The 25,282-nt window shown below is 39.6% G+C and overlaps 1 protein-coding gene across 1 annotated transcript in view; it reads right to left on the bottom strand.

Moving 5' to 3' along the window:
• itga1 (integrin, alpha 1) overlaps positions 1-25,282 on the bottom strand; it is a 165,797-nt gene that overhangs the window by 5,324 nt on the left and 135,191 nt on the right. The window contains exons 23-30 of the mRNA XM_052010445.1: positions 25,002-25,078; positions 22,281-22,370; positions 19,129-19,231; positions 16,932-17,045; positions 14,829-14,939; positions 13,643-13,750; positions 9,547-9,651; positions 6,421-6,534 (exon numbers count right to left, since the gene is read on the bottom strand). Of these exons, the coding sequence (XP_051866405.1) occupies positions 6,421-6,534; positions 9,547-9,651; positions 13,643-13,750; positions 14,829-14,939; positions 16,932-17,045; positions 19,129-19,231; positions 22,281-22,370; positions 25,002-25,078 (822 nt within the window). The remainder of the gene's footprint in view (positions 1-6,420; positions 6,535-9,546; positions 9,652-13,642; positions 13,751-14,828; positions 14,940-16,931; positions 17,046-19,128; positions 19,232-22,280; positions 22,371-25,001; positions 25,079-25,282) is intronic.

The raw sequence follows: 25,282 nt of genomic DNA, 5'->3' as shown, positions 1-25,282 counted from the left end.
AAGCATAATAGATAGTAAACCAGTAGATAAATTGGTAGATTGGTTAATTATTGTTACATGTACCAAGCTACAGTGAATAACTTTGTTTTGCATGCCATCCATACAGATAATTTCATTACAACAGTGCATTGAGGTAGTACAAAAGCAAACAATAACAGAAATCAGAATAAAATGTTACAGTTGCAGAGAAAGTGCAGGCAGACAATAAGGTACTAGGTCATAATGTGGTAGATTGTGAGGTCAGGAGTCCACCTTATTGTACTTGGGGACTATTCAATAATCTTACAAAAGCGGGATTGAGCTGTCCTTGAGCCTGGTGGTACATGCTGTCAGGCTTTTATATCTTAATGTGGTTCAACAGATTAGATCATGTGTAGTTTATACATCTCAGTTGGTTATGTGTAATTTATAGAATCACAGAAAATTTACAACACAGGAGGAGGCTGTTCACTCAATACTGCCTGTGCTGGTCAAAAAAGAGCTTCCCAACCTAATCTCGCTTTCCAGTACCAGCTCCATGCTCCTACAGATCATGGTTCTTCGAGTACACACCTTATTACTGTTTAAATGGGATGGGGGTTTCTACATCCATCACTCTTTCAAGCAAATTCCAGAGTTCCAGATTCCTATCACTGTCTGGCTAAACAACTTTCTTCTCATCTCCCCCTTATCCCTCCACTATATATGCGTCTGGTTTTTAACACCTCTGCAAAGAGAAAGAAGTTCTTTGTATTTACTCTATTTTGCTTTATGTTTATGTTCTTTTTAAATAAAAGTTTTTCTTTACACTGTTTTTTGGTGTAATACATCATGTCATCCCTCATGCATCAACATTATAAATCATCCCTGAACTGGAGTGTTTAGCATTTGTGCCCATGAAACTGGTGGCAGGGCCATGCCAGATAAATCCACCCTCCTCCTTAGGACAGGACAGATGAACTGGATGACCCTGATGTAGCTTGCATGAGGCATGACTCCAGCTTTCCCAGATCAACATTAAAGAAGTAAAAATATGAAGCTTAAGCCTTACAGCTTGCGTTTAAGTAGCAGTTGGTTTGTTTCCTTTCTGTCAGAGAAAACATTCGTGATGTGTGCAGTGGTCAGCTGTACAAGAATATTATGAAGGGGCCTGAAAACAATTGTTGAACATCTAATTTGCAAAAGTAATGGGCAATTGCTCTGAATGGCTTTAGGCTCCAACTAATATTAAACCTAAATGTTTTGCAAATCACATACCACAGCTATTTTAAGGGTGCTTTAACAGGGGGGTGTTTTCGCAAAGTTGGACCTGACACTTCACAGTATCGCAACTGATGTTTTTTCAGCACCATCCTCTCATTTTATGATGTTATTAATGCCACCAATGTGTTCATCTCTGCCTTACTGACAGAAATTGGCACAAAATGTGCAATGGTTGATCTTTGTTTTTTAACTGTGCAGCAAATCAGTAAGGAGACATGAATCAAACAGTCCACATAAGGATGTTCATGTGTAGATGTTTGCCTTCCTGCAGTTTTAATGTTTTGCACATTTCACACATCACTGCTATTTGTGACTTAGGACTCCATCTACCCAATGACTACAGTGTTTGGCAGCGATAGCCATACATAATGAAGGCTCATATCTCTCCTGTATTTTCCTTACCTCTGTAGCAGTCTTTTATGCCATTATACTGTGGCTGCCATGGAGAGAGTTCCTAGAGGCAGAGACCTGCTTCCTATGATTCCTTGTGGCAAAGATGTAGCAGTTTCAATCTCAGCAGGCAGCTGCTGTTGGGAACTTGTGCATGTTGTGTTTTAGTGCAGCTATCAAGATGAAAACCACCTTAGCAATTCTTGAAGTTTTCCCAATTTTGCATTTTTTGGTGTCCATTGATTGATTTCTCGCACAAAATATAGCACCCATTGAGCACACCATATAAGGGTGAAGTCCAATTTCTTGGCGATGCTATGGACTGAGTAAGCATATCCCAAATGCCATCCTGAAGTCACTGCAAAATTCCCACTTGCTCCTCTGACAGGACCACACATTGGGCCATCAATTTTATAAGACCTGTTTTTATATCTAAACATGCCACTTGGAAATCAATTGAAAAGTAATCCCATGCTGTGAATTTTTATCATTCCTACCACTGATGACTGGGGTGGCACAGTGGTGCATCTGGTAGAGGTGCTGCCTCACAGCTCTAGTTCAATTCTGACCTCCAGCGCTGCCCAAGTGCAGTTGGTCTATTCTCTCTGTTACTGCCTGGCTTTCCTCTGTGTGCTCCGGCTTCCTCCCACATCCAAAGTTGTGCAGGTTGGTTGGTTAATTGGCCACTGTAAATTGTCCCTCGTGTGTGAATGAGTGATAGAATCTGGGGGAAGTGGATGGAAATGGTGGGGGAGGATAAAAAATGGTTTAGGGTCAGATTAGTGTAATTATGGATGCTTGTTAGTTGGTGCAGACTCGATGGGCTGTAGGGCCTGTTTCCATGTTGTATCCCTCCATGACTCTGTGACTTAATGTGGCCATGTTCAACAATGTGACTCTCCACTGAGATCACATTGTTGAACATTGCTGCCTGGATTGGAGAGCATGTCTTATGAGGATAGGTTGAGCGAGCTAGGGCTTTTCTCTTTGGAGAGAAGGAGGATGAGAGGTGACTTGATAGAGTGACAAGATGATAAGGGGCATAGATCGAGTGGACAGTCAGAGACTTTTTCCCAGGGCAACAATGGCTCACACGATGGGGCATAATTTTAATGTGACTGGAGGAAGTCAGGGGTAAGTTTTTTTACACAGAGTGGTGGGTGCATGGAACGCACTTCTGGCAGAGGTTGTGGGGGGAGATACATTAGGGACATTTAAAAGACTCTTAGATAGACACTTGAATTATAGAGAAATGGAGGGCTATGTAGGAGGGAAGGGTTAAATAGATCTTAGAGCAGGATAAAATGTCAGCACAACATTGTGGGCCAAAGGGCCTGTACTGTGGTATAGTGTTCTATGTTCTGATATTTTTTGCTGAGGCAATTAATACCTAGTAATTAGTGTCTGTTATGGAAAGAGTGGGTTTCTTTTAAGCTGAACAATAGACCTTTGTCTAGCTTGAGTTTTTATCTTGTGAAGAACTTCCTGCCACAATCTTGACTGCATTGATATTTTCAGTTGCAATGTGGGCAGCTTCTCTCTTACCTCAGTTCAGCCAGTAACGTCACTAAATCAACATGAGAAACAAAACCACTGGCTAGCACCCTTCCCTCAATTCATTTGGTCAGAATTACTGGTTTGAAATTTAAAATTTACTGCTAAGCATCCTATACTTGTCCAGCTATGCTTATATTTTGCTAGCTTTTATTTCTTTATTCACTTTGCTGAGCCATTTAAAGTCAAAAATTAGGAGTTCAAATAATTGCTAAAGAGAAGGAAGTTGTTTTTGTTTGCTAACATTAAACAGAAGTATGACTATTAACCACAGGTTGTACTTGCCCCTATGCAATGCAATTGTATTGGTTACCAAAAGTAGCAGCCAATCCTCTCATACTGACCAAAAATAAATCTCTTCCTCTGATCTCATTGCTCCATTGCCCATTTCTCATCTGGCTTCACAAAACTCTTGTTAATCTTGGTTGTATTTGTCATCCATGTTGATATCCGCTGCCTAATCTCCAGACTCCCTGATTGGATGATTTCATGCCCTTCCTCACACCTGGCAATGCAAGGTCGAATGCCTACTTGACAACTATATTCGAATTTTAGCCAACTTGGAAAGTGGAAGGGCGGGTTAGTAAGTTTGCAGATGACATGAAGGTTGGTGGTGTGGATAGTGTAGAAGGTTGTCAAGGGTTACAACAGGATGTTGATAGGATGCAAAGCTGAGAAGTGTCAGATGGAGTTCAACCGAGAAAAGTGTGAAGTGATTCATTTTGGAAGGTCGAATTTGAAGGCAGAACACAGGATTAATGACAGGATTCTCAGCATTGTGGAGGAACAGAGGGATCAGGGTAGTGTAGCGGTTAGCATAACGCTTTACAGCACCAGCGACCCGGGTTCAATTCTGGCTGCTGTCTGTAAGGAATTTGTACGTTCTCCTCGTGTCTACATGGGTTTCCTCCGGGTGCTCCGTTTCCTCCCACATTCCAAAGACGTACGGGTTAGGAAGTTGTGGGCATGCTATGTTGGCGCCAGAAGCGTGGCGACACTTGCTGGCTGCACCCAGAAGACCCTTTGCAAAAAGATGCATTTCACTGTGTGTTTCAATGTACATGTGACTAATACAGAAATCTTAATCTTAAAATCTTGGGGTCTAAATCCATAGATCCCTCAAAGTTGCCACGCAAGTTGATATGGTTGTTAAGAAGGCATATTAGTTGGGGGATTGAGTTCAAGAGCCACGAGGTATTGTTGCAGCTCCATAAAACCCTGGTTAGACCATACTTAGAATATTGTGTTCAGTTCTGGTTGCCTCACTATAGGAAGTGTGTGGAAGCTTTAGAAAGGTTGCAGAGGAGATTTACCAGGATGCTACCTGGATTGGAGAGCATGTCTTATGAGGCCAGGTTGAGTGAGCTAGCGCTTTTCTCTTTGAAGCGAAGGAAGATGAGAGGTGACCTGATAGAGATGTACAAGATGACAAGAGACGTAGATCGAGTGGACAGTCAGAAACTTCTTCCCAGGGTGGAAATGGCTAACATGAGGGGTCATAATTTTAAGGTGATTGGCAGAAAGTACGGGGGGATATCAGAGGTAAATTTTTTTACACAGTGAGTGGTGGGTCTGTGGAATGCACTGCCAGGGGTGCTGGTAGAGGCAGATACATTAAGGGCATTAAGAGACTCTTAGATAGGCACACGGATGATAGAAAATTGGAGGGCTATATGGGAGGGAATGGTTAGATTGATATTAGAGTTGGTTAAAAGGTCAGCACAACATCGTGGGCCGAAGTGCCTGCACTGTGCCATAATGTTCTACGTCTATGAAGATCATCTCTACCTCAGTGTCAGCCGGAATCACCTGCTCTGACTTAGCACGCCCATCCGCTAACCTTTGTTGCTGGCTCCCAACTTTCCAATTGCTGACATCTGACCTTCTCCCTGACTGTCCTTCCTATCAAAGATCTTCTACCTCTACCTGCACCTCTCTGGATATTTCCCTTAGGATAGGAGTAAAATACCAAGGGCATAGATTTAAAGTAAGGAGTAGAAGGATAAGAGGAGATATTTGGATTTGGATTTTTTTCCTCCCAGATTGTGTGATAAAGTCTGGAACCCAATGATGAGAAGGTGATAAGGGGAGGAACTCTCTTCACTACCTGAATGTACTCTTGAAAGTTCCTGGACCAGCAAGACCATGGACCTAATCCTGGGAAAGAATGAGTTGGGTAGCTCTATTTTAACTTGCACAGTGTGGCCTCCTATTTGTCATAAATGTTCCATGATTCTATTCTGCATTTCTATATGCCTCTTTTTTTTCAGCACCTCCAAGCAAGTTCTTCATTACAGAATGGAAAATAAAAACTGTGTTTTAAACCCAAACTTTCATATTGGTACGGTGTCAATTAATCCATATCTTCACTGTTTTAAAATCAATTCAGTCCTGACCTTCAACAAATTTCATTTGAATGCATCTTTAGGCGTCTAAACTGTGACCCCTGCAGCATACATATCTGGCAGGCTTGCACAATCTGGCTCTTAAATCTGCAATAAATCATTCCTACTTGAACTTACCTATCTTAGCCTTGTTTTAGTTCTGTGGTACTAAATGTTTTGGAATATATTGATGCTGAATAAGTTCTAAATAAATGAATTCAGAATAAAGTCTGTTGGTGTAAGCTTTCCAAATAAATTCAGTCGAAATGTGGATTAAGGATATGCAATCAGGCTGTACAACTCCCTGCCTATAAACATTAAAACAAAAGGCAAAAGCAATGACGAGTATCAGTACTCTTACTCTGACTTTCATAAGCTCTGACAAGTATGGGATATTCTGATTCAATGGTTGTACCAATTTCTCTTTTACCTGCTGGTACCAAGAAATGATGGTAAGAGGCAGGCACAGTAGTGTAGCAGTTAGCTTAACGTTATTACAGTGCCAGTGACCTGGGTTCAATTCCGGCTGCTGTCTGTAAGGAGCTTGTATGTTCTCCCCATGTCTGCATGGGTTTTCTTCGGGTGTTCCGGTGTCCTCCCACATCCCAAAAGATGTACGGGTTAGGAAGTTGTGGGCATGCTCTGTTGGCGCTGGAAGCGTGACGATACTTGCGGACTGCCCCCAGAACACTCTACGCAAAAGCTGCATTTCACTGTGTGTTTTGATGTACATGTGACCAATAAAGATATTTTATCTTATCTTATAATAGCAAAATTGATTGGTTGGGAGGTCGTAATGCTGAAAGAGGAGGTTGTAATGTCATTTGAATAGGATAGTAGATACACTAACCTTCCACAGTGCCAATATTACAAGAGCTAGGAGCAGCAGGCCAGCAAGAATGCTGAGGACAATCACCCAGATTGGAACCCCTCCATGGAATTCTTTGGATATACCTATAGTCACCTGTAAGTTGAAATGACTTCATTATTATTTGGGTTATTCAGGATAAAAGTTCCAGAAGTCATTACTGTTTGGTCCTATTTATTTTTTATTAATTTAAATAAGCACAAAGTGAAAGGTGTTATGCTTTTAAAATAGAAAAGGAATTATGTGACCAGTTCCAAAACTGCCATGTTACATTCTATTTCTTATGCCCCTTATTTTATATACTGCCTAAAAATTATCTCACAGCCTCCTGAGTTTTCTTCCACTGTATTCATTATTGTTAGCTGCTTATATTTGGGGTACTAAATTCAAAGCATTTATTCCCTCTTCGAGCTTTGAGCCTGTAATCCTCGTTGGTCATAGACTTTGTAACACAGGAGTTATTATTCATGGCAATTCGTATTCATTTGGCTTTAAATATAAACACCATACATCATACTCAAACTGAGATCATATCCTTATTAAAAGTCAGAATGTTTGGTTGGGGATGAAAGCTTAAGTTTTTCCACTTTAGCAAAATCTGGTTATATATTTGGGAGGGCAGGGTTTTATTTTTATTCATTCAAGGGACGTGGGCTTCACAGGCTGAACCAGCATTTAATCGCCTGTCCCTCAATTGCCTTTTGAGAAGGTGGTGGTGAGCTGCCTTCTTGAAGAGCTGTTGTCCTGGAGGTGTGGGTATACCCACAATGTCATTAGGGAAGGAGTTCCAAGATTTTGACCCAGTGATAGGGAAGAACGATGATAAATTTCCAACTCAGGATGGGGTGTGGCTTGGGGGACAACACTCCAGATGGTGGCGTTCCCATGCTTTTGCTGTCCTTGTCTTTCCGGCTGGTGAAGGCTGTGAGTTTGGGAGGTGCTGTCTAAGAAGTCTTAGTTAATTGCTGCAGTGCATCCTATAGATGGTATAAACTGCTGCTACTGTGCCTCAGTGGTAGAGTGAGTGAATGGCTGTGGATGGGGTCCCTACCAAGTGGGCTTCTATGTCCTGTATGGTGTTGAGCTTCTTGTTATTGAAGCTGCGCTCATCCAGGCGAATGGAGATTACTCCATCACTCTCCTGACTTGGGCTTTGTACATAGTGGACAGGCTTTGGGGAGACAGGAAGTGAGTTACTTGCCACAGGATTCCCCGCCTCTGACCTGTTCCTGTAGCCACATTGTGTAAAAGGTTACTCCACTTCAGCTTCTAGTCAATGGCAACCGCCAGTATATTGAGAGTGGGGGATTCAGTGATGATAATGCCATTGAATGTCAGGGGATGATAACTGTGGATCTTCTCTGGTTGGACATTGTCATTGCCTGGCACTTGTAGCGCAAATGTTACTTGCCACCTATCAGTCCAAGTCCGGATATTGTCCATATCTTGCTGTATTTTGATGTGGACTGCTTCATTATTCCAGGAGTTGTGAATGGTGCTGAACATTGTGCAACAATCAGCAAACATCCCTGCTTCTGACTTTACAATTGAAGGAAGATCATTGATGAAGCAGCTGAAGATGGTTGGGCCGAGGCCACTACCATGAGGAACCCCTGCAGAGATGTCCTGTGGCTGAGATGATTGACCTCCAACCACCACAGCTATCTTCCTTTCGCTAGGTGTGATTCCAACCAGTGGTGGGTTTTCCCTTTGATTCCCACTGACTCCAGTTTAGCCAGAGCTCCTTGGTGCAACACTCAATCAAATTCTGCCTTGATGTCAAGGGCAGTTACTCTCAGTCCATCTCAGGAGTTCAGCTCATTTGTCCATGTTTGGACAAAGGCTCTAATGAGCTCAGGAGCTTACTGACTTTGGTGGAACCCAAACTGAGCTCCGTGAGCAGGTTGTAAGTGCCGCATGATAGTGCCGTTGATTATCCCTTCCATCACTTTGCTGTGATCAAAAGTAGACTTATGAGGTGGTAGCTGGCCAGGTTGAATTAGTCTTGCTTCTTATGGACAGGACACACCCAGGCAATTTTCCACATTCCAGTGTTGCAGCTGTACTGGAACAGCTTGTCTAAGGATGTGGGAAGTTCTGGAGCACAAGTCAGTATTAAGGATGAACTCTTGACTTGGTTGCTTGCGTAATTTAGGAGGATTCTCTTGACTGTGTTGGTGAGTGGGAGGCACATTGGAGTAGAGAATTTCAGCAAGAGCAGTCAGAGACAGTCTTGATTAACACCATATGATAAGAGATGGTGAGGTCAAATGTGGACGTGGCTAGAAGTGTTTGCAGAGAGAAAAAACTTATTCAGAAACATGAGTGAATATAGCCAGATTGGGAGTAGTAACAATGTAGGAGTGAGTTGGACCTGAATGTAGACCAAATACCTTCCAGCAGTTATTCATTATATGCTTTCATTAGATAAACTTTATGATGTCAGTAGGAGTACAGAAGAGCGCTGCCTCACATCCTGTTCCTCTTCACTGGCTAGCTGCCACTTCCTGCCAATATTTAGACAGAGACTGATGAGGCACAATCTACTGGGATCTATGTGGTCAAGGTCAAAACACTTTGCTGTTTGCCTTGACCCCACCTGCATAGCTTCCATCCCAACTTTAGAAGAGGCTGATGCGACTGATTTCTCTTTCGCGCTAATAAAAGAGATTTGAATTTATACATCCATGCTCTTGTCCTCAGAATTTACCAAAACACTATCCACAATGAAGTGCTTTGAGTGTAATTTTTATGGTAATGTAGGAAAAGTGCTAATTTGTGCTCCATAAGATCCTTCAAACAGAAATATGATAATGAGCATAAATTTGTTTTTATATTGATTGAAAGATATATCTCAGTGAGGACATCAGGAAAAATCATGCACAGTGAATTCTTTCAATTTCTGTCTCAGCTCCCTGTTTCACAGCATTATCCACCGTGATTTATGTGGAAAAACTATAGAAACCCAAGAAAATGATGTTAACTTCATTTGCCTGGACTTTTAACAGCTCCTTACAAAGGACAAATTTGACTTTAGTCAGAAGTAACTAGTGTTAACCCCGCAGGGCCATTGATAAAGATTAATATAGAAAGAAAATAACTACTCACAGCCCTCACAGCACTTCTTTCTTTTGCTTTGTTCAACACCACAAATGGAGAATTTTCAATTGTTAGTGTAGCTGTTATCATTAAACTTATTGACTTAAAATCTGCCTGTAACAACAAAAGACACTGGTTATATCTTAAAATAGTCAATTTATTCCAACTGTGGAGTAGCTGTTTTATTTGGCATTTTTAAATAAAAACCATTATACAACCAACGATGGTTATTGTGAAACTTAATCAGCTCCACAATACAATTTGCTAAATAATTTACGGAAGTACGAATTTGCTTGAATTTCAGTATCAAATCAATGTTCTGTAAAACTGAACCCATAACATTGATATAAAACAGGGCTTTGTAATCGGAACACAAGAAATGTAGGGTTCAAGGGACTGTAGAATGCAGAAGCGGCTGGCATTGGAGAAATGAGGAGTTCTTGTTTGGTTTTGAAAGCTGAAGGTAGGGACAAGTCATGGAGGGACTTTAAGATGAACGGAGTATTTTAAATTGGAAGTATTGTGTAAGGGTGAGCTACCCATAGCACATTCTAGGTTATGGAGAGCAGAATTTTGAATGAGTTGGCTTATGGAAAATTGAAGGTCAGCCAAGAGATCAATGGAGTACTGGAATCCAGGATGTGCAAAGTCATTGAAGATATTTTGACAGCAAATGAGCTAAGGCAGAAACAGTAATAACAAAATGAATAGGCAGATTATTTCAATGGGATGGAAATAGTACAGGAAACTAGCTCACCGTGCAAGTTGGGGCAAATTTGAATATTGTGCCAATTAACTTGATTTTCTGCAGTTCAATTTACTTTGTCAAAGGGATTTGATTTTATTCTGGCTATAAGAACTTGCAATAAAAAATATGCTCAAAATTTAGCTAGGGAAAATAAGCTTAGCTGGAGAACAACAGTCCTGCCTTAAAGAAATAAACCCCTAATCAGTTAATTAGAAAGTCACAAAGGCATTGGAGGAACTCAGCAGGTCAGGCAGCATCTATGGAGGGAAATGGATAGTCGAAGTTTCAGGTCAAGACCCTTCATCTGGACTGTCTCTGTCCAGATGGAGAAAATGTAACAGTGAAGAAGTGCAAAATATAAATAGAAATGTTAACACTAAGGGAAGAATGCATTGAGCCAGACCTGGGAAATTGGAGGTTCATGTAACAGGGATAATACGATAATCATGGGAGACTTTATCCTACATGCAGACTGTACTACTTAAATTCACTGTACTTAGGTAGAAGGGGAATTCATGGAATGTAGACAAGCTGGTTTTCTAAAGCAGTATGTAGTGGAACCAACCAGGCAAAAATCCAGTGGAGCCCATGATCTACGTCCCAGTGTTCTGAAAGAGATAGCTATAGAGTTAGTTAATGCTTTGGTATCATCTTCCAAAATTCTATAGATTCTGGAATTGTTCCTGTGGATTGGAAAATGGCAAATGTGACCCAATTATTTGAGAAAGGAGTGAGAGAAAAAACATGAAGTGACTGACCCATGAGCCTAAGGTCAGCAGAAAGGAAAATGCAGGATTCTATAATGAAGTTTGCAGTAATAGACCACCTTGAAAAGAATAAGAGGACTGAGCAGAGTCAATGAAAGAACAATCATGCGTGCCTAATCCACTGGAACTCTTTGAAGGTTTGTTTGGTAGAATAGAAAGAGATAAACCAGATGATGTGATGTATTTGGATTTCTGGAAGGGATTTCATAAGTTCCTGAATAGGTGGTTGATCAACAAGGTTAGAACACATAGAATTGGGGGTAATTTATTAACGTGGATTCAAAATTGGACAAATGAGAATAAATGGATCATTCTCAGGTTAGCAGGCTGTGACTAGTGGGGTACCACAGGGATCAGTGCTTGGGCCCTAGTGATTCCCAATCTATGTCAACAATTTGTCATGCTTCCATGTTTGCAGTGGATACTAAACTTGGTGGGTTGTGAATTTTGAGAGCCTTTAAGGGATTATAGACAAGCTGAGTGAGTGGGCTAGAACATGGCAGATGGAATATAATATGGAAAAATGGGAGATCATCCACTTTGGTGCACATAACAGAAAAACAGAATATTTGTTAAATTGTGAGAGACTGGGTAGTGTTGATGTTTAAAGGCAGTTAGTTGTTCTCACAGGAGTCATGTTAGGCTTTATTATGACAGGATTTGAATATAGAAGTAAGGGAGACTTACTGCAACTGCAAAGAGAGCATTGTGGGGTATTGGGTAAAGTTTGGTTTCTTTACTTCAGAAAGGATATACGTGCCATTAAAAAGGGTGCTGTGAAGATACACAAGACTGGCAAATTTACTGTATAAGGAGTGATTGAGTAAACTGGGATTGCATTCTCTTGATTTTGGAAGAATGAGAGGAGAACTTATCAAGTCACACAAAATTCTTAAAGGGCTTGACAGGCTAGATGCAGGGAAGTTGTTTCGCTTTGCTGAAGAGTTAAGGATCATCCTAGGAATTACTAGTGTAGACCTTTTCCAGATACTCTCTAATGCTTTCACTTCCTCCCTATAGTGTGGTAACCAGAACTGAACCCAATACTTCAGTGGTTTATAAAGGGTCAGCACTCCTTGCTTTTATACTCCATGTCTCTTCTGATGAAACCCAGACCTATTTTATCAACCTACCTGCTACTGTCAATAATTTGTGCACACATACCACTAGGTCCCTCTGCTCCTGCACCCCTTTAAGGAAAATATCTCTCATTCTATTTTACCTCTCATTCTTCCTACCAAAATACCCTCACAATTCTCCACATTAAATTTAATTTGCCTTGTCTATGTCTGTTCACCAGCCTGTTTATATCCTGCTATAATCTATCGTTATCCTCTTCGCATCTTATAATACTACCAAGTTTTGACACCCACAAATTTTGCAATTGTGGCTTGCAATCCCAAGACTAAGTCGTTGATTTGGAACAAAAAAAAGTAATGGGCCTAACACTGATCACAGGGGAACCCCATTATTCACTTTCCTTCAGTCTGAAAAACAACCATTCACCATGACTTTTCAAATGGTGCTGAGATAGAAGATCAGCCAGCATCTTGATGGATGGTGGTATGGTCTCAAAAGGCTGAATAGTCTAATCCTACTCCTATTTCTGATGGTTCTGTGCTCTTATGACTGCCAGTGCTGAGTCTCTTGTCTTTACTGCTGATCTACAGGAGGATCTGCCAGTGCTGAATTATTCCTCAAGAACGTTCTGATCCTAACGAGTAATGCATTGCCTTTTGGCAGATCTGTGTCTTCATATAGATGGTCTGATCAAGCCCCACCCAGAAAACTGCTTTAAAAAGTTAAAACAATTTAAAGCATGAAAATAAGCTCAATAAATTCAAAAACTGTAATTTACCTATCACTTATCTTTATCCCTCATATCAGTTCCACTGCATTGAAATGAACTTGCACTAGGAAATCTGCACACTGAATCTGTATCAGGTAAACTGTTCCTGTGCAGGGCTAACCTAGTATAGGTTTAGTGGGTGTATTTTCCAGCAATGGGAATTACTGCAAGTTCATGCTCTGTGACTGGAACCCACAAGAAACCCACAAAGTGGACAGTCAGAGACTTTTTCCCAGGGCGAAAATGGCTAACACAAGGGGGCATAACTTTAAGGTGATTGGAGGAAGATATAAGGGGGATGTCAGAGGTAAGTTTTTTTACACAGAGAGTAGTGGGTGCGTGGAACACACTGCCAGCAGAGGTTGTGGGGGCAGATACATTAAGGACATTTAAGAGACTCTTCGATAGAAACATGAATGATAGCGAAATGGAGGGCTATGTGGGAGGGAAGGGCTAGATAGATCTTAGAGCAGGATAACATGTCAGCACAACATCATGGGCCAAAGGGCCTGTGTTGTGCTGTAATGTTCTATGTTCTAAACCAACATCATAGCCCAGTTGGCAAAACATCAATGAATAAGGCCACAAATTTGCTCAGGTGGTAATCCAAAATTTGGTGGCATGTACTTGGAAGAGTGTTTCCCATTTGGGATGGAACTGCTGGAATTTCCTAGAAAGTTCTGGCCCATCATAATTGCCTTGTTTTGCAGATTTTGCAGCAAGCACATGTATTTCACTTACTTTGATAAATGAAGGCTTCCATATTCTTAGTGACATATTAAATTGGACAAAACTTGATGGATATATAGTGCAGGAGAAGGAGGCACATCCAGCATTATTTTTACATATCTGCAAAGAAACGTTGGACCATTAGACAATTGTTTGATGAACTGTCAGCAAATATCTGTTTGCCTTTATTTTTATTGACAGAAAATAGAAATATGTGTTACTGTTCATAGTAATTTAAAGTTACCTTAAATTAAAATTATGTCAATATTATATTCTGTAAACTTTATTTCCTCTTGAGATTTGGATTATCCTGGTAGTCTCCAGTTCGCCTGAGTAGGTGGTGGTGATTACCTTCCCCAGTATGTGTTTTTAATCTGCTAAATTTCTATCTGGGTTATCTCAACAGATATTTAGAATCAATTGTGATAAAACAGCATTGCGAGAGCACCTAAATAGCCTGCACTGTAGTCTTCCATCGCCATTTCGGTGGCAACAGGGTATGGATAATTAAATTAGTATGCCTGTAAGAACATCAAGAGCATAAGAAGCAGAAGCAAGAGTAAGGCATTTAGCCTCCTTATGCCTGCTCTGACATTCAGATATGGTTGATCTTTTACCTTAGCACTACTTTCCTCTAGTAACCCTATCATCTTTGATTTTCTTTATAGCCATCTCAAGAATGGAAAATGCATGCATTGTGGGAGTATGGTTATACAGAGGAGGGACACCAGGTTCATTTCCTAAAATGACATGAGTGAACCATTTAGTTTGACTAAAGCCTGATCTTGTCATGAGTTTATTTCCTGCTTTCAATCCACATAGTAGGTGATTTATAAAGCTAACTTGACATGTCAGGCTTTGAATTTACAACCTCTGTTGCTAGCATAGTACTATGACTAATCTAAGTTTTGTGATGTTGAAATTCCTCTTTGGTTACAGGCATTAAGCATATAGCAGCACATGAAGTCAAATGTGCAGCATTGTTGAACAGAATGCCACATTCAATATATTTTTTTAGTTATTCATTTTTCAGATGTGGGCATTGTTGTCAAGGCCAGTATTTATTGCATATCCATAATGAGCCGCCACTTTGAACTTCTATAGCCCTTCTGAAGGACTATATGGGCTCTTAGTGCAGTCAACCAAAGCAAAATTTTCATCCATGTGCATATGTGAAATTTGACAGGTTTATGATTACCCCAATGGTATTTGTGAGACGCTCCTCTTCTGGGGCTGGTTTGTGTGGGTTTTTAGGGTCTATCTTCAGAGGATCCATGAACTCTGAGTCATGACACATGCCAACATTATTCTGTCATGTGAAATAAAATAAATTGAAGTAAGTTTTGAAATAACAAAGGCTACATTTATAAATTAACACAGATTATTTAGAACTGACTAAAATTCCAATGGGTAGCAACGATAGTGAAATCACCATATTACACGTAACATTATAGTCACACACCTAAAACCATAATGTGCAGTGTAATGGTAAAAGAAAGTCAAAGTCAGAAGTCGAGTTTATTGCCATATGCACAAGTACATGTATGCACAGGTGCAATGAAAAACTTACTTGCAGCAGCATCACAGGCACATAGCATCATATAAGCAGCATTCACAAGAAAAACATAAATTAATCATAAATTATACACAATTTTTACAAGAAAAAACACAATTAGAACATAAAAAACAAAGTCCACTTTAGTGCAAAGTGATCAGAGTGGTCATAGAAGTGCTAAACTGTAGCATGATTAAGGTTTTGCCAGATGGTTCAAGATGGTGGCATGGTGGCTAAGAATGCTTTTCTTTTATTCTAGGATCTAACTTCCAGTCTGTCTCAGGCAAATATAAGTGATTGCGTTCTTTCCTGGATAATTCTGAGCAAAATGAGTGAGTGCAGGCTCAGTATAGTTTCCAATGAAAATAAATATTCAACAATAACACATAATTATAATATCTCAATTGTGGATACATGGATGAGGTGAAAATGGAACTATTATACTGAATAAAATAAGTTTATCATGCAGATACATTGTGCTGAGCTTTACTCCAGCAGAGATGATGGTGGATAATGTGAAAAGTCAGGCTTGCATCGTTTACCACAATCTTACCCCTTCACCCAGTTATTAGGATTGCCAGTGGCTATTCCTTTCCCATCATGACACTGCCTTAGTTTCCACACCAAACAGTTATTTGTGGGGTAGTCTTGCAACAGTCCAAAATCACTCACTGATTGCCTTGATCTCAGATAAAGCCTTTTATTGAAAATATTAGTAACTAGGAACTATTAGTTATTTTTTTACAAATTGTCATGATGGAATTTAGAAGTCAGAGAGTTAGTCAGCACTATCAACACAGTGATATGCAAGATTAAACAAAATGTGACTGAGTTTGAGTTTTATTTTCCTTAAAAATAGAAGCAGGTAAACAAAAATGGGTAAAGGTGATGAAGAAACCAATACAATCCACTTTACATTAATTCCTGTAGCAGTGACAAAATTCTACTTCTTTTTAGCACTTTATAGTGGCTTCATAAGGCTGAGTCTTGTGCATGGGCTGTGAGCCAAGAGGTTCTGGCATTTTTGGGCTGGCAGGACATTGACAAGTGGTTCAGCCTGCCAGTCAGCAGAACTGAGCCCACATTGGAGGTTGTTTTATTCAGATCCTTTGCAAATGGGACCAATGGGCACAAATATACTGTTTCTAAGGAGCTCCTACTTCCCCTCTTTCAATGACACTCCCACCTTCTGTGGAGCTGTGGACACTATGATATTTCTTCAGATGATGATGTTAAGGTTTTATTTCTGTGGTTATCACATCAATGATGAGATTATTTGTTAGGAGCAACCCACCTTCTCTTCATTTTTTATATTTTTTACTTTTCATTGAAGACCACTGAAATGCATTAATATTTATGGTAGTTTTTGAATGGCTGACAAAGACAAAAGGATTGTCAAAAAGAATAAAGAATCTAAGATCAGAATACAGACGGGGGATGAACTGCAACACACTGATGCAGATTGGAAATATATTATTGTAATGCTGAAGTGCTGTGATCCAGATTTCCTGATCACAAATAATTCCTCATGTTATTTAATCTGATCAAATACTATTTCATATTTTAGACTCAAGTTAAATACTATTAAGGCACCTTACTTACTCTATTCACTTTACCAACTGAAAACAAACAAATCAATTCTCAAATATCACATGGTAACTTCCATAGAACAGTACAGCAAAGGAACAGGCCCACGACATTGTCACCGAACACAGTGCCAAATTAAGCTAGCGGAATTAAACTTACAGAAGAAAATGTCATTCCAGTCAAATATAGAAGAGTATTGTTTGCTGGAGATAAGTATGGGAATGTTACACTCATTGTAAGATGTGAAATTGGAAAATCTCCTTCCTTATCGATCTGTGCACAAACAAAAGTGAACATTTTAGGAGAGTTGAATTCTTTTGGAATTGTTAACATTATTGGCAATACTACACCAGACTTAAATAACATTTGTTCAAGCAGAAATGGTTAGAGTTACAATATTATAGACAAGAAATTCTCCCTGCTGCTAATACTAGTAAAAATCAAATGATTGTTATAAAAATCCCAGTTTTATACATTTCCAAGAGCAATGCAAATCACTGCTTTTGAGTCCCATGATTTAACTTTGTGAAAAAGTTAGACTGAAATTCCACTCTTGATTGTGCCTATCAGGCCTGCATCATTTTGACGCTGTCTGATTTGTTATGGATTGTGAAGGGAATGCCAAGAGGTATATATAGCGGTTAAGTGAATAGGCAAGGACATGGCAGATATAATATAATGTGGAAAATTGTGAAGTCATCCACTTTGGTAGAAAAAATAGAGTATACATTAGTCAGTGAGCATTTGGGAGGTGGTGTTGTTCAGCGGGACCAAGGTGTCTTTGTATATGAATTACTATAAATTCACATACAGATACAATAAACAATTAGGAAGGCAAGTATGAAGGCCTTTTTTGCTAGAGGATTTAATTACAAGTGTAGAGGCTGCAGTTCTCTCTGCATCTAAGGTTTCCTTACCTGAGGAAGATTCACCAAATTGATTTCTGTGATGGGAATTTGTCATATGAGGATAGATTAAGTAGACTAGGACAATACTATGAACAAAATTAGAATGCTGGAAGAACTCAGTGGGCTAAGCAGCATCTGTGGAGGCAAAAGGTGCAAATCGATGTTTCAGGTCAAGATTTGCATTAGGACTGAAAGGGAACAGGAAGGGTTGCTGGTATATAGAAGTACATAGGGAACATTGGGGTGGGTGGTGGGGGTGAGATCTCATCCCCCTTCGTACTGCTATATATTGGCGGTCTTTTGCCTTTTTGGCTATATAGATCCTGGTTGACCTGCTGAGTTCTTTCACTGTTTTGTGTTTTGTTCAAAATTGCAGTATCTGGAGTCTCTTTTGTCTTCTGGGCCAATACTTTATTGAGTTTAGAAGAATAAGAGCTGATCACACTGCAGTATAACAAATTCTTACAGGGCTTGACAGAATAGAAGCAGGGATGATCATTTTTTCTGGTTGTGGTGTCTAGAACCAAGTGTCACAATCTCAAAATAAGGGGCCATTCAGATCAGACAGGATAAAAAAATGTTGTCATCCAGAGGGTGGTGAATCCTTGTAATTCTCTACACAAGAATGCTGTGAGACCCAGTCACAGGGTATATTCAAGAGAGTGATTGACAGATGTTTAGCTATTAAAAGAATCAAGGGATTTGGAGTTAGTGCAGGAAAGCAGAAACGAAGAAAAAGATCAGCCAAGATCTTATTGAACGGCAGAGCAGGAACGAGGAACACATTGGCCTACTCTTGCTCTTATCTGTTATACTTATGTTTTCATGAATCAAAGACTTTGAAGTTTCAAAGAGATGCAAAATAAGCCTACAGGTAACAATCCCAGACTGGAAGGGATAAGCCAAAATATATGTAAATTTTGGTCACATTATCTTCAAGCAGAGAAGCCGAGGATATCTGTTAGCCTTTCCTGGGCGTATCACCAGATAAACACCAGCCTGCTGTACTATCAGCATTGATCCTGAGGCAGCTACAGGAATGGGGAATGAGAAAGAGGGAAACTGAGAAAGGCAATTTTATACAAAATCAAATACTAAGTAACTGTGACCATGTGCTGCAATATTTTTGCATTGGGTATCTCATTCATTCACACAACAAGCATCCTGAATTTCAAGTTTTATTTCTTTCTATTGGGCCTTTGCAGGGAATAGCATGGGCAATGGCAACATTATCATTTCCTCAACTTCCTGAAAAATATTTTGTATAATATTATCATGTACTCTTTTGATGTGTAATACTGTCTACCACTCCACATGTGGCTGAAGAGATGGCAAGGCAGGCATTAATTTTCAAATTGATAATTAATGGATAGTAAATTGGGTTTGATTTCATCCAAGATAATATAAAAATATGGCTCCAGGTCAATAAAAATGTTGGTTTTACTTACCATGTAGGTGATGTCCACTGCATCCCCAATCTCCTCAGTGCTTTTAATAACATCAGGGAAAGTATCATTGACTGCTATCTTAAAATGGTAATCTTTTAAATTGCTGAGAAAGAAGGAAAAGAAAGAAACAGGTGTCCATCTTTATGTTTCTTTTAGTTAGCTGCTGACTGCAGAACAGGCTTAATGAGGGCATTTTAATAGCCCATTCATCTCTTGCAAAATAATGACCAGTTATAATTTAGTTAACCAATTTAATGCATCTGAATATTAATTCAGGTTGTCATCCCTCTGAATTTCAGTTTCACATAATGGCCTCCCTGAAGATCGCTGCTGGCATCTTAGCACCCTAGCGTTTAAGTGCTCTTCTGTGGTGATGTGCCAGGGGAAGGCCAGTAAGTACGCATGGCTCAACTGCTTGAAGATAATGAGAGCCAGTGAGCTGGACCCATGGACTGGTCACTATAGGGGTAGCTGCAGGAACGTACCTCCATTCCTGATCAAAGGTGGGTGGGTTGGCAGAGTCTCTTGGTAATTGTTTACTCACCAAACTTCTGACTGTCCATTTGCTGGCAAAGCTGATCACTTGCAAACCCTTGGCACCTCATGGGGAGCTGAATCTCCCAGTACTTGTGGCAGCGATCAGCAGCCTCATCCAGCAACCTGGGTTCTGCCAGAGATTTGTGGTCTACCTGGATCATTGAGTAGTGAGAGGCCTCAGAATAAACAAGACGTCAGGATAGAACAAGGGTCTCTGGCACATTCTGGGATGAAGTTGGGAGGGATGAAGGGGTGGATGGGGGTGTAAGGTGCTAAATAGAAGGTGAGTGCGGGTAGGTGTGTGAGGAGTCAGTGGGGGTGAGGGAGCTGGTCAGCATAAAATGAGAAAGATGTTGTTACATTTTGGGGTGATTTTTGCCTAATTTTGGCAAAAAGAATCTGGCAATCTTTAATGATTGAAAAGATAGTGAAATTACAACAAATTTTTTTTTAAAGTCAGGTAATCGAAGTTGAATAAACTGGCTTTCATGTTGTTTTTCTGATTATTACAAAAAAAAAGATAATTGTTAGCCCGTCTCAGTACTTTGAAATCCATCTCACTGACAGTACGTTGGGAGCTAGTTGGTGGGATATCACATCACCACACCTGGCATAAATGTCATGTCTCGCATTTCTGCTTACAGTGAGGTAAGACAGGCCAGCCACCCATTGGTTTAACAATCTATATAAAATTCTTATGAAACTCTCCATTACATAGGTTTAATATAGTTAAATGTTTCCAAGGATAAATCTTTATAAAATTATAATAGTCCTGTATGTATTAATTTATCTAAGTAATATAAAACAACAAGGTGGAAGTTTTCTGAACTGCATTGTTTGATGATTATATACAATGAAGGTATAAAGGAAATCAAAATTATATTACTGAAAATGTACAGCATTTTAGTTGGTAACTGGGCAATATAATAGTTGACAGATACTTGTCAATTCCTAGAGCACCACATTCAAGCCAAATCATCATCATCCATTACACTGAACAGCAAACATTGGTTTAGATATTGGAGGCAGAAGAGACTGCAGATGCTGAAATCTGGAGCAACAAACAACCTACTGGAGGAACTCAGCAAGCCAAGCAGCATATGTGGGAGGAAAGGAATTGTTGATGTTTCAGGTCGAATGATGCAGGGTTTCGACCCGAAATGTCGACAGTTCCTCTGCTCTCACAGGTGCTGCTTGACCTGCTAAGTTCCTCCAGCAGATTGTTTGTCTTTGGTTTGGATAATATCTTGTGTCCCTCTACTCTATAACCTATCCATTATATCTTGGTTCAGATTTTTAGTTATGTTTTTACTGTTTTAGATTATTTCAGCACAATCACGTTTTGTGTTGCATGCCGTGTAGTGTAAATTATTGACCAAACATGCCCAGCTCTTTGCAGCATTCCTCTTCTAAAAGAATGGATGGCTGGATAATTTAGTAAAATTACACTGAAGCAGATGCTTCAAATAGTAAAAATTGCCTGAAAGAAAACCACCTAAATTGATTTTCTCCCCCTTGTCTGTTTCCACTTTGTGCCTCTACACTGAACAGTACGCCACTGGTTTAATCTTAACTCATCACACGTCATGAGGATTAGTTAATTGGGAGTTACAGACAGTATGTCATCACATTGAAATGCAGTGAAGCAGCTAATTTGGCGTGGTTTGTTGGATCTCATTTGCACAATAAATACAAATAGGAATTTAAGTTTGGTTCTAAACCTGATTAGTTTTAAAGTGCCAATGCCAGGGGATAATTCTGAATGCTACATTTACAGTGCAATTTAACACTTCTGTCGCAATTCCCAGTCATCCAAAAACAAAGGGAAATGTGTCAGAATACTACACTATAATTGGTGGCATCTGAAGAACATAACCAAATAAAGAGATACAAAATAGGGATTAAAAACTTGTTCTATTTAAAGTTGTTTTAATCTTCAACTTCCAAGGAGCCAACCAATTAAAATAAACTCACCTAGACTAATCTTGGAGAATCTTTACTCCTACATACTTTCTATAGCAAATTCAGGTGCCATCCTTGTCTGCGAAGCTGCAAAATAGGTTTTTGGAGGGGTACAGGTGGGGAAGGATTTCACAATGACATTATTGGTGACATTATCAGTGCACTGATGAATGGCATGTGGCACAGAATTTGCCATGTGTTTAACCTGTCACCCTCAAGTTCATCAGCAAGCTCACTGATCATAGTCAAGTGGCACATGTCATAGCTGCAGACAGTCAGCAAATGGCAAAAGGGAATCTCCTGCAACAATCCCGCCCGGTATTCTCAATCTTACAATTCCACAAAGTATTAGTTACATGGAGGTAACTCATACTATACCCACATATAATTTGTGCTTCACATAATGCTAACTTTTAGCAACACCAAGTAAAACACTTTTATAGGACACTATACCTGAGTATCAGACACTAACCATCAAACATCGCTGGTGCTCCATTATTGGCAGGGAGCAGTATTCACATAACAGGCAGTAAACATGTGGCAAAATCAACTTAGTTTATTCTGGTATGCCACTTCATTTTTTCTTGTGATGTGTACTTATACTGAAGGAGCCTCATCAGAGAGCTTGTTTTTTTTGAATAATAAAGTGTTACCTTAAAAAATGCAGTCCAGCTTCATATAATACTGCAATGGAGATGGAGACTTCATTGTCACTCATTGTTTCAATTAGCTCACTGCTGTCACTGAAATGTTAAAAATAGTATTTATATTTCATGGAATCCTTTCTCAGCAGAATACTTTCAGCATTGAATCAAACCGACTTTTAATTGTTTCAATGAAATGCAATGTGTTAGGTAAAGAGACAATAAGAGGATATTTGTTTTCATCTAAAAGGGCTGGTTAAAATGAAAGAAAGACCATGATCTTTGATCTAAGTTTTGTCACTTAAATTAAAGTCAATATATAATTTAATAGAATCCATCTTATCTTAATAGATTTAAATGGTTAATATGTGGCAGTATATTGGTACATGCCTTGCCTCAGAATGGGTTTAGTGGAATAGCTCCAAAAGAGAGAGAGAGAGAGAGAGAGAGAGAGAGACAGAGACAGAGATAATGTGCAGCAACCTAGTGCAAATCCCTGCACTCCTCATTGATATACACTGCTGTGCAAAAATCCTGACTGGGGGCTCAGCTTTTTGCTGGTACTTCTTCAGTAGTGGAATGATTAAATTGATCCCATCACCACTGAAGCAATGTGCAGAGCCTGGTTGGTATTGAGTAGGTTAGGGCAAGCAGTTCAGCTCTCCTGCTGAGTGTTTTGGAAGCTGCTGTCCTCCCCTCTCTTTGTCTGGCTGCAGAGCTCTCTCCAGTCTAGAGCTTTCTCCATGGTAACAAGCTCAACAGCAGTGGCCACGTAAGAGAGACGGTAGGAACCAGGCAATCTGTTAACACATTGAGCAATCACTGCCAGTCCCTCAAAGTGGACAGATTACTGCCTCAACCCTACACCTCAGTGTTGACTAGCCACACTCAGTTGCCCCAGCCTTCCCAACATTAATCCTCACAGTTAGCCTCTACACATTGCCTCAGCAGTTCACTCTACACTGAGCCGTGTGACGATGAGATCACAGTTTCATTGGTGTGGGTGTGCCAGTGACTCATACAGGGCCCAGGGGCAGCAGCAAGCAGCTGAGTGGAAGCTATGTTTAGAGAACAGGTGGGGTTCTACTTGTGCATTTGCACTCCAGGTACAAGTGCAACAATGAATCATTGATCTGTAGGGTAGCACTAAGTGGGGCACCAGTGTATCTGCACGGGGTTCAAACTTACATTTGAAACTATAGTTTTGTAGGTTCCTCTTAATGAGATATAAAAGAATTATGTGTTTACCTTGTTGATTAATTCTTTTATTTATTTATTTATTTATTAATCAGATGTGGACGTCACTGCCAAAATATTCATTTAATATCCATCCCTAATTGCCCCTGATTTGAGGAGTAAGCAGTTAAGAGTCAACCACATTGGTAGGTCTGGAATCATTAATTGGCTGAACAAGGTGAGGATGGCAGACTTCCTACTTCGAAGGTCATTACTGAACCAGAAAGAAAATCAATTGTTTTTCTGATCACTATTTTAGATGCCACAGATATTTAGTTAGTTGAATTTAAATCTGTAGCTGCCATACTATGTATGATTCTATGGCTCTATGACAATAGAGACTGATGTATTGAACAGGTAGTTCACTAAATCAACGTTGCATATTTAGTGGATTTAATATGGAAATTTCTCTCCTCAGTTCTGGATCAGTGGTCCAAACTTCTAGATCCTTATCCATCTATTTAGCAACTATGCCTCCGAGGCCATAATTCTAAAATCCCAACACTCATTCAGTATACATCAACTCTAAGCCTTAGAGAAGAAGGTTCCAAATCAAGAGACAGGAGTGAAACAAATAAAGATTCATTCAAAGTTGCATTGGTGCAATGGCAAAAAAAAGAGTGCAGTCACTGTAAATTTGGGGTGGCTCAACGGAGCAACAGCAGTGTTGCTGCCTCACAGCCCCAGCAACTTGGGATCACCTTCGGTGCTGTCTGTGTAGCATTTGCACATTCTGTGGCATGTGACTTTCCTCCTGAGAGATTTTCCTTCCTCTGGTTTCCTCCCACATCTAAAAGATTTGCATTGGTAAGATAATTGGCCACTGTCAGTTGCCCCTTGTGTATAGGTGAATGGTAGAATCTGAGTACTATGAGGGAAATATGAGGAGAATAAAATGGGATGAGTGTAAATGGGTGCTTAATGGTTGGCATGGACTCAAAGGGCCTATTTCCATGATGGATAACCCTAAACTGAAACAGAGGATGCTGGAAACACTCAAATTGACCTGTTTTTATTTTAATAACCTTTATTGTATCTTACATAAAATTATGACTGCTGTGAATTATATATTGAGGGGGGAGTGCAGTAATTAAATAATACTATAATATTTGATTAGAACTGGATAAATTTCTACTTTTATGTTACTGTAGGCCTAATTTTGAATCTTTGTAGTGCAGACTTGGTTCTTTTAAACCACTTGGAAGGTAATTAAACAGGTAAAGTATAGAAGGAAACAGTCCTAATGCAGGCAAATGGAACTAGTACAGATGGGCAAAAAGGTCAGCATAGACGTAATGGGCCAAAGGTCTCTTTTCTCTACCTTATGATTCTATGGTTCTATGACAATTGAGACTGATGTACTGAATAGGTAGCTCACTAAATCAATGTTGCATACTGAGTGCATTTAATATGGAAATTTCTCCCCTCAGTTCTGCATAATATATCAATCAATTAAATTAGGTCTCTTTAAAATTCTGAAGTACTCTTCTTTACCTTGTTGCCTCCAGGTGTATAAAAACATCACCAAGGAGATGAGTGGTATTGAATTCAAATTTCATCTTAAAGGAAATCTGAGAAAGAGACAGATGATAAAAGTGTTACAAAAGAATTATAAGAGAAGGTTAATATACAATAAGAAGGCTACGTAATCGGCATTAATTCCAAAAGTCTGTACAACTTTTATTGACTATAAGTCATCTATCAACTCACAATCTATTTTCTTTATAATTCAGTATAAGTATGTTTCTGCTACTGGTCTGTGCTGTTAACGTGAA

This window comes from Pristis pectinata, chromosome 2 (genome assembly GCF_009764475.1).
Source record: "Pristis pectinata isolate sPriPec2 chromosome 2, sPriPec2.1.pri, whole genome shotgun sequence".
NCBI classification, from domain to species: Eukaryota; Metazoa; Chordata; class Chondrichthyes; order Rhinopristiformes; family Pristidae; genus Pristis; species Pristis pectinata.
Note: the sequence above shows the minus strand (reverse complement) of the source record. Positions and strands in the feature narration are given on the sequence as shown.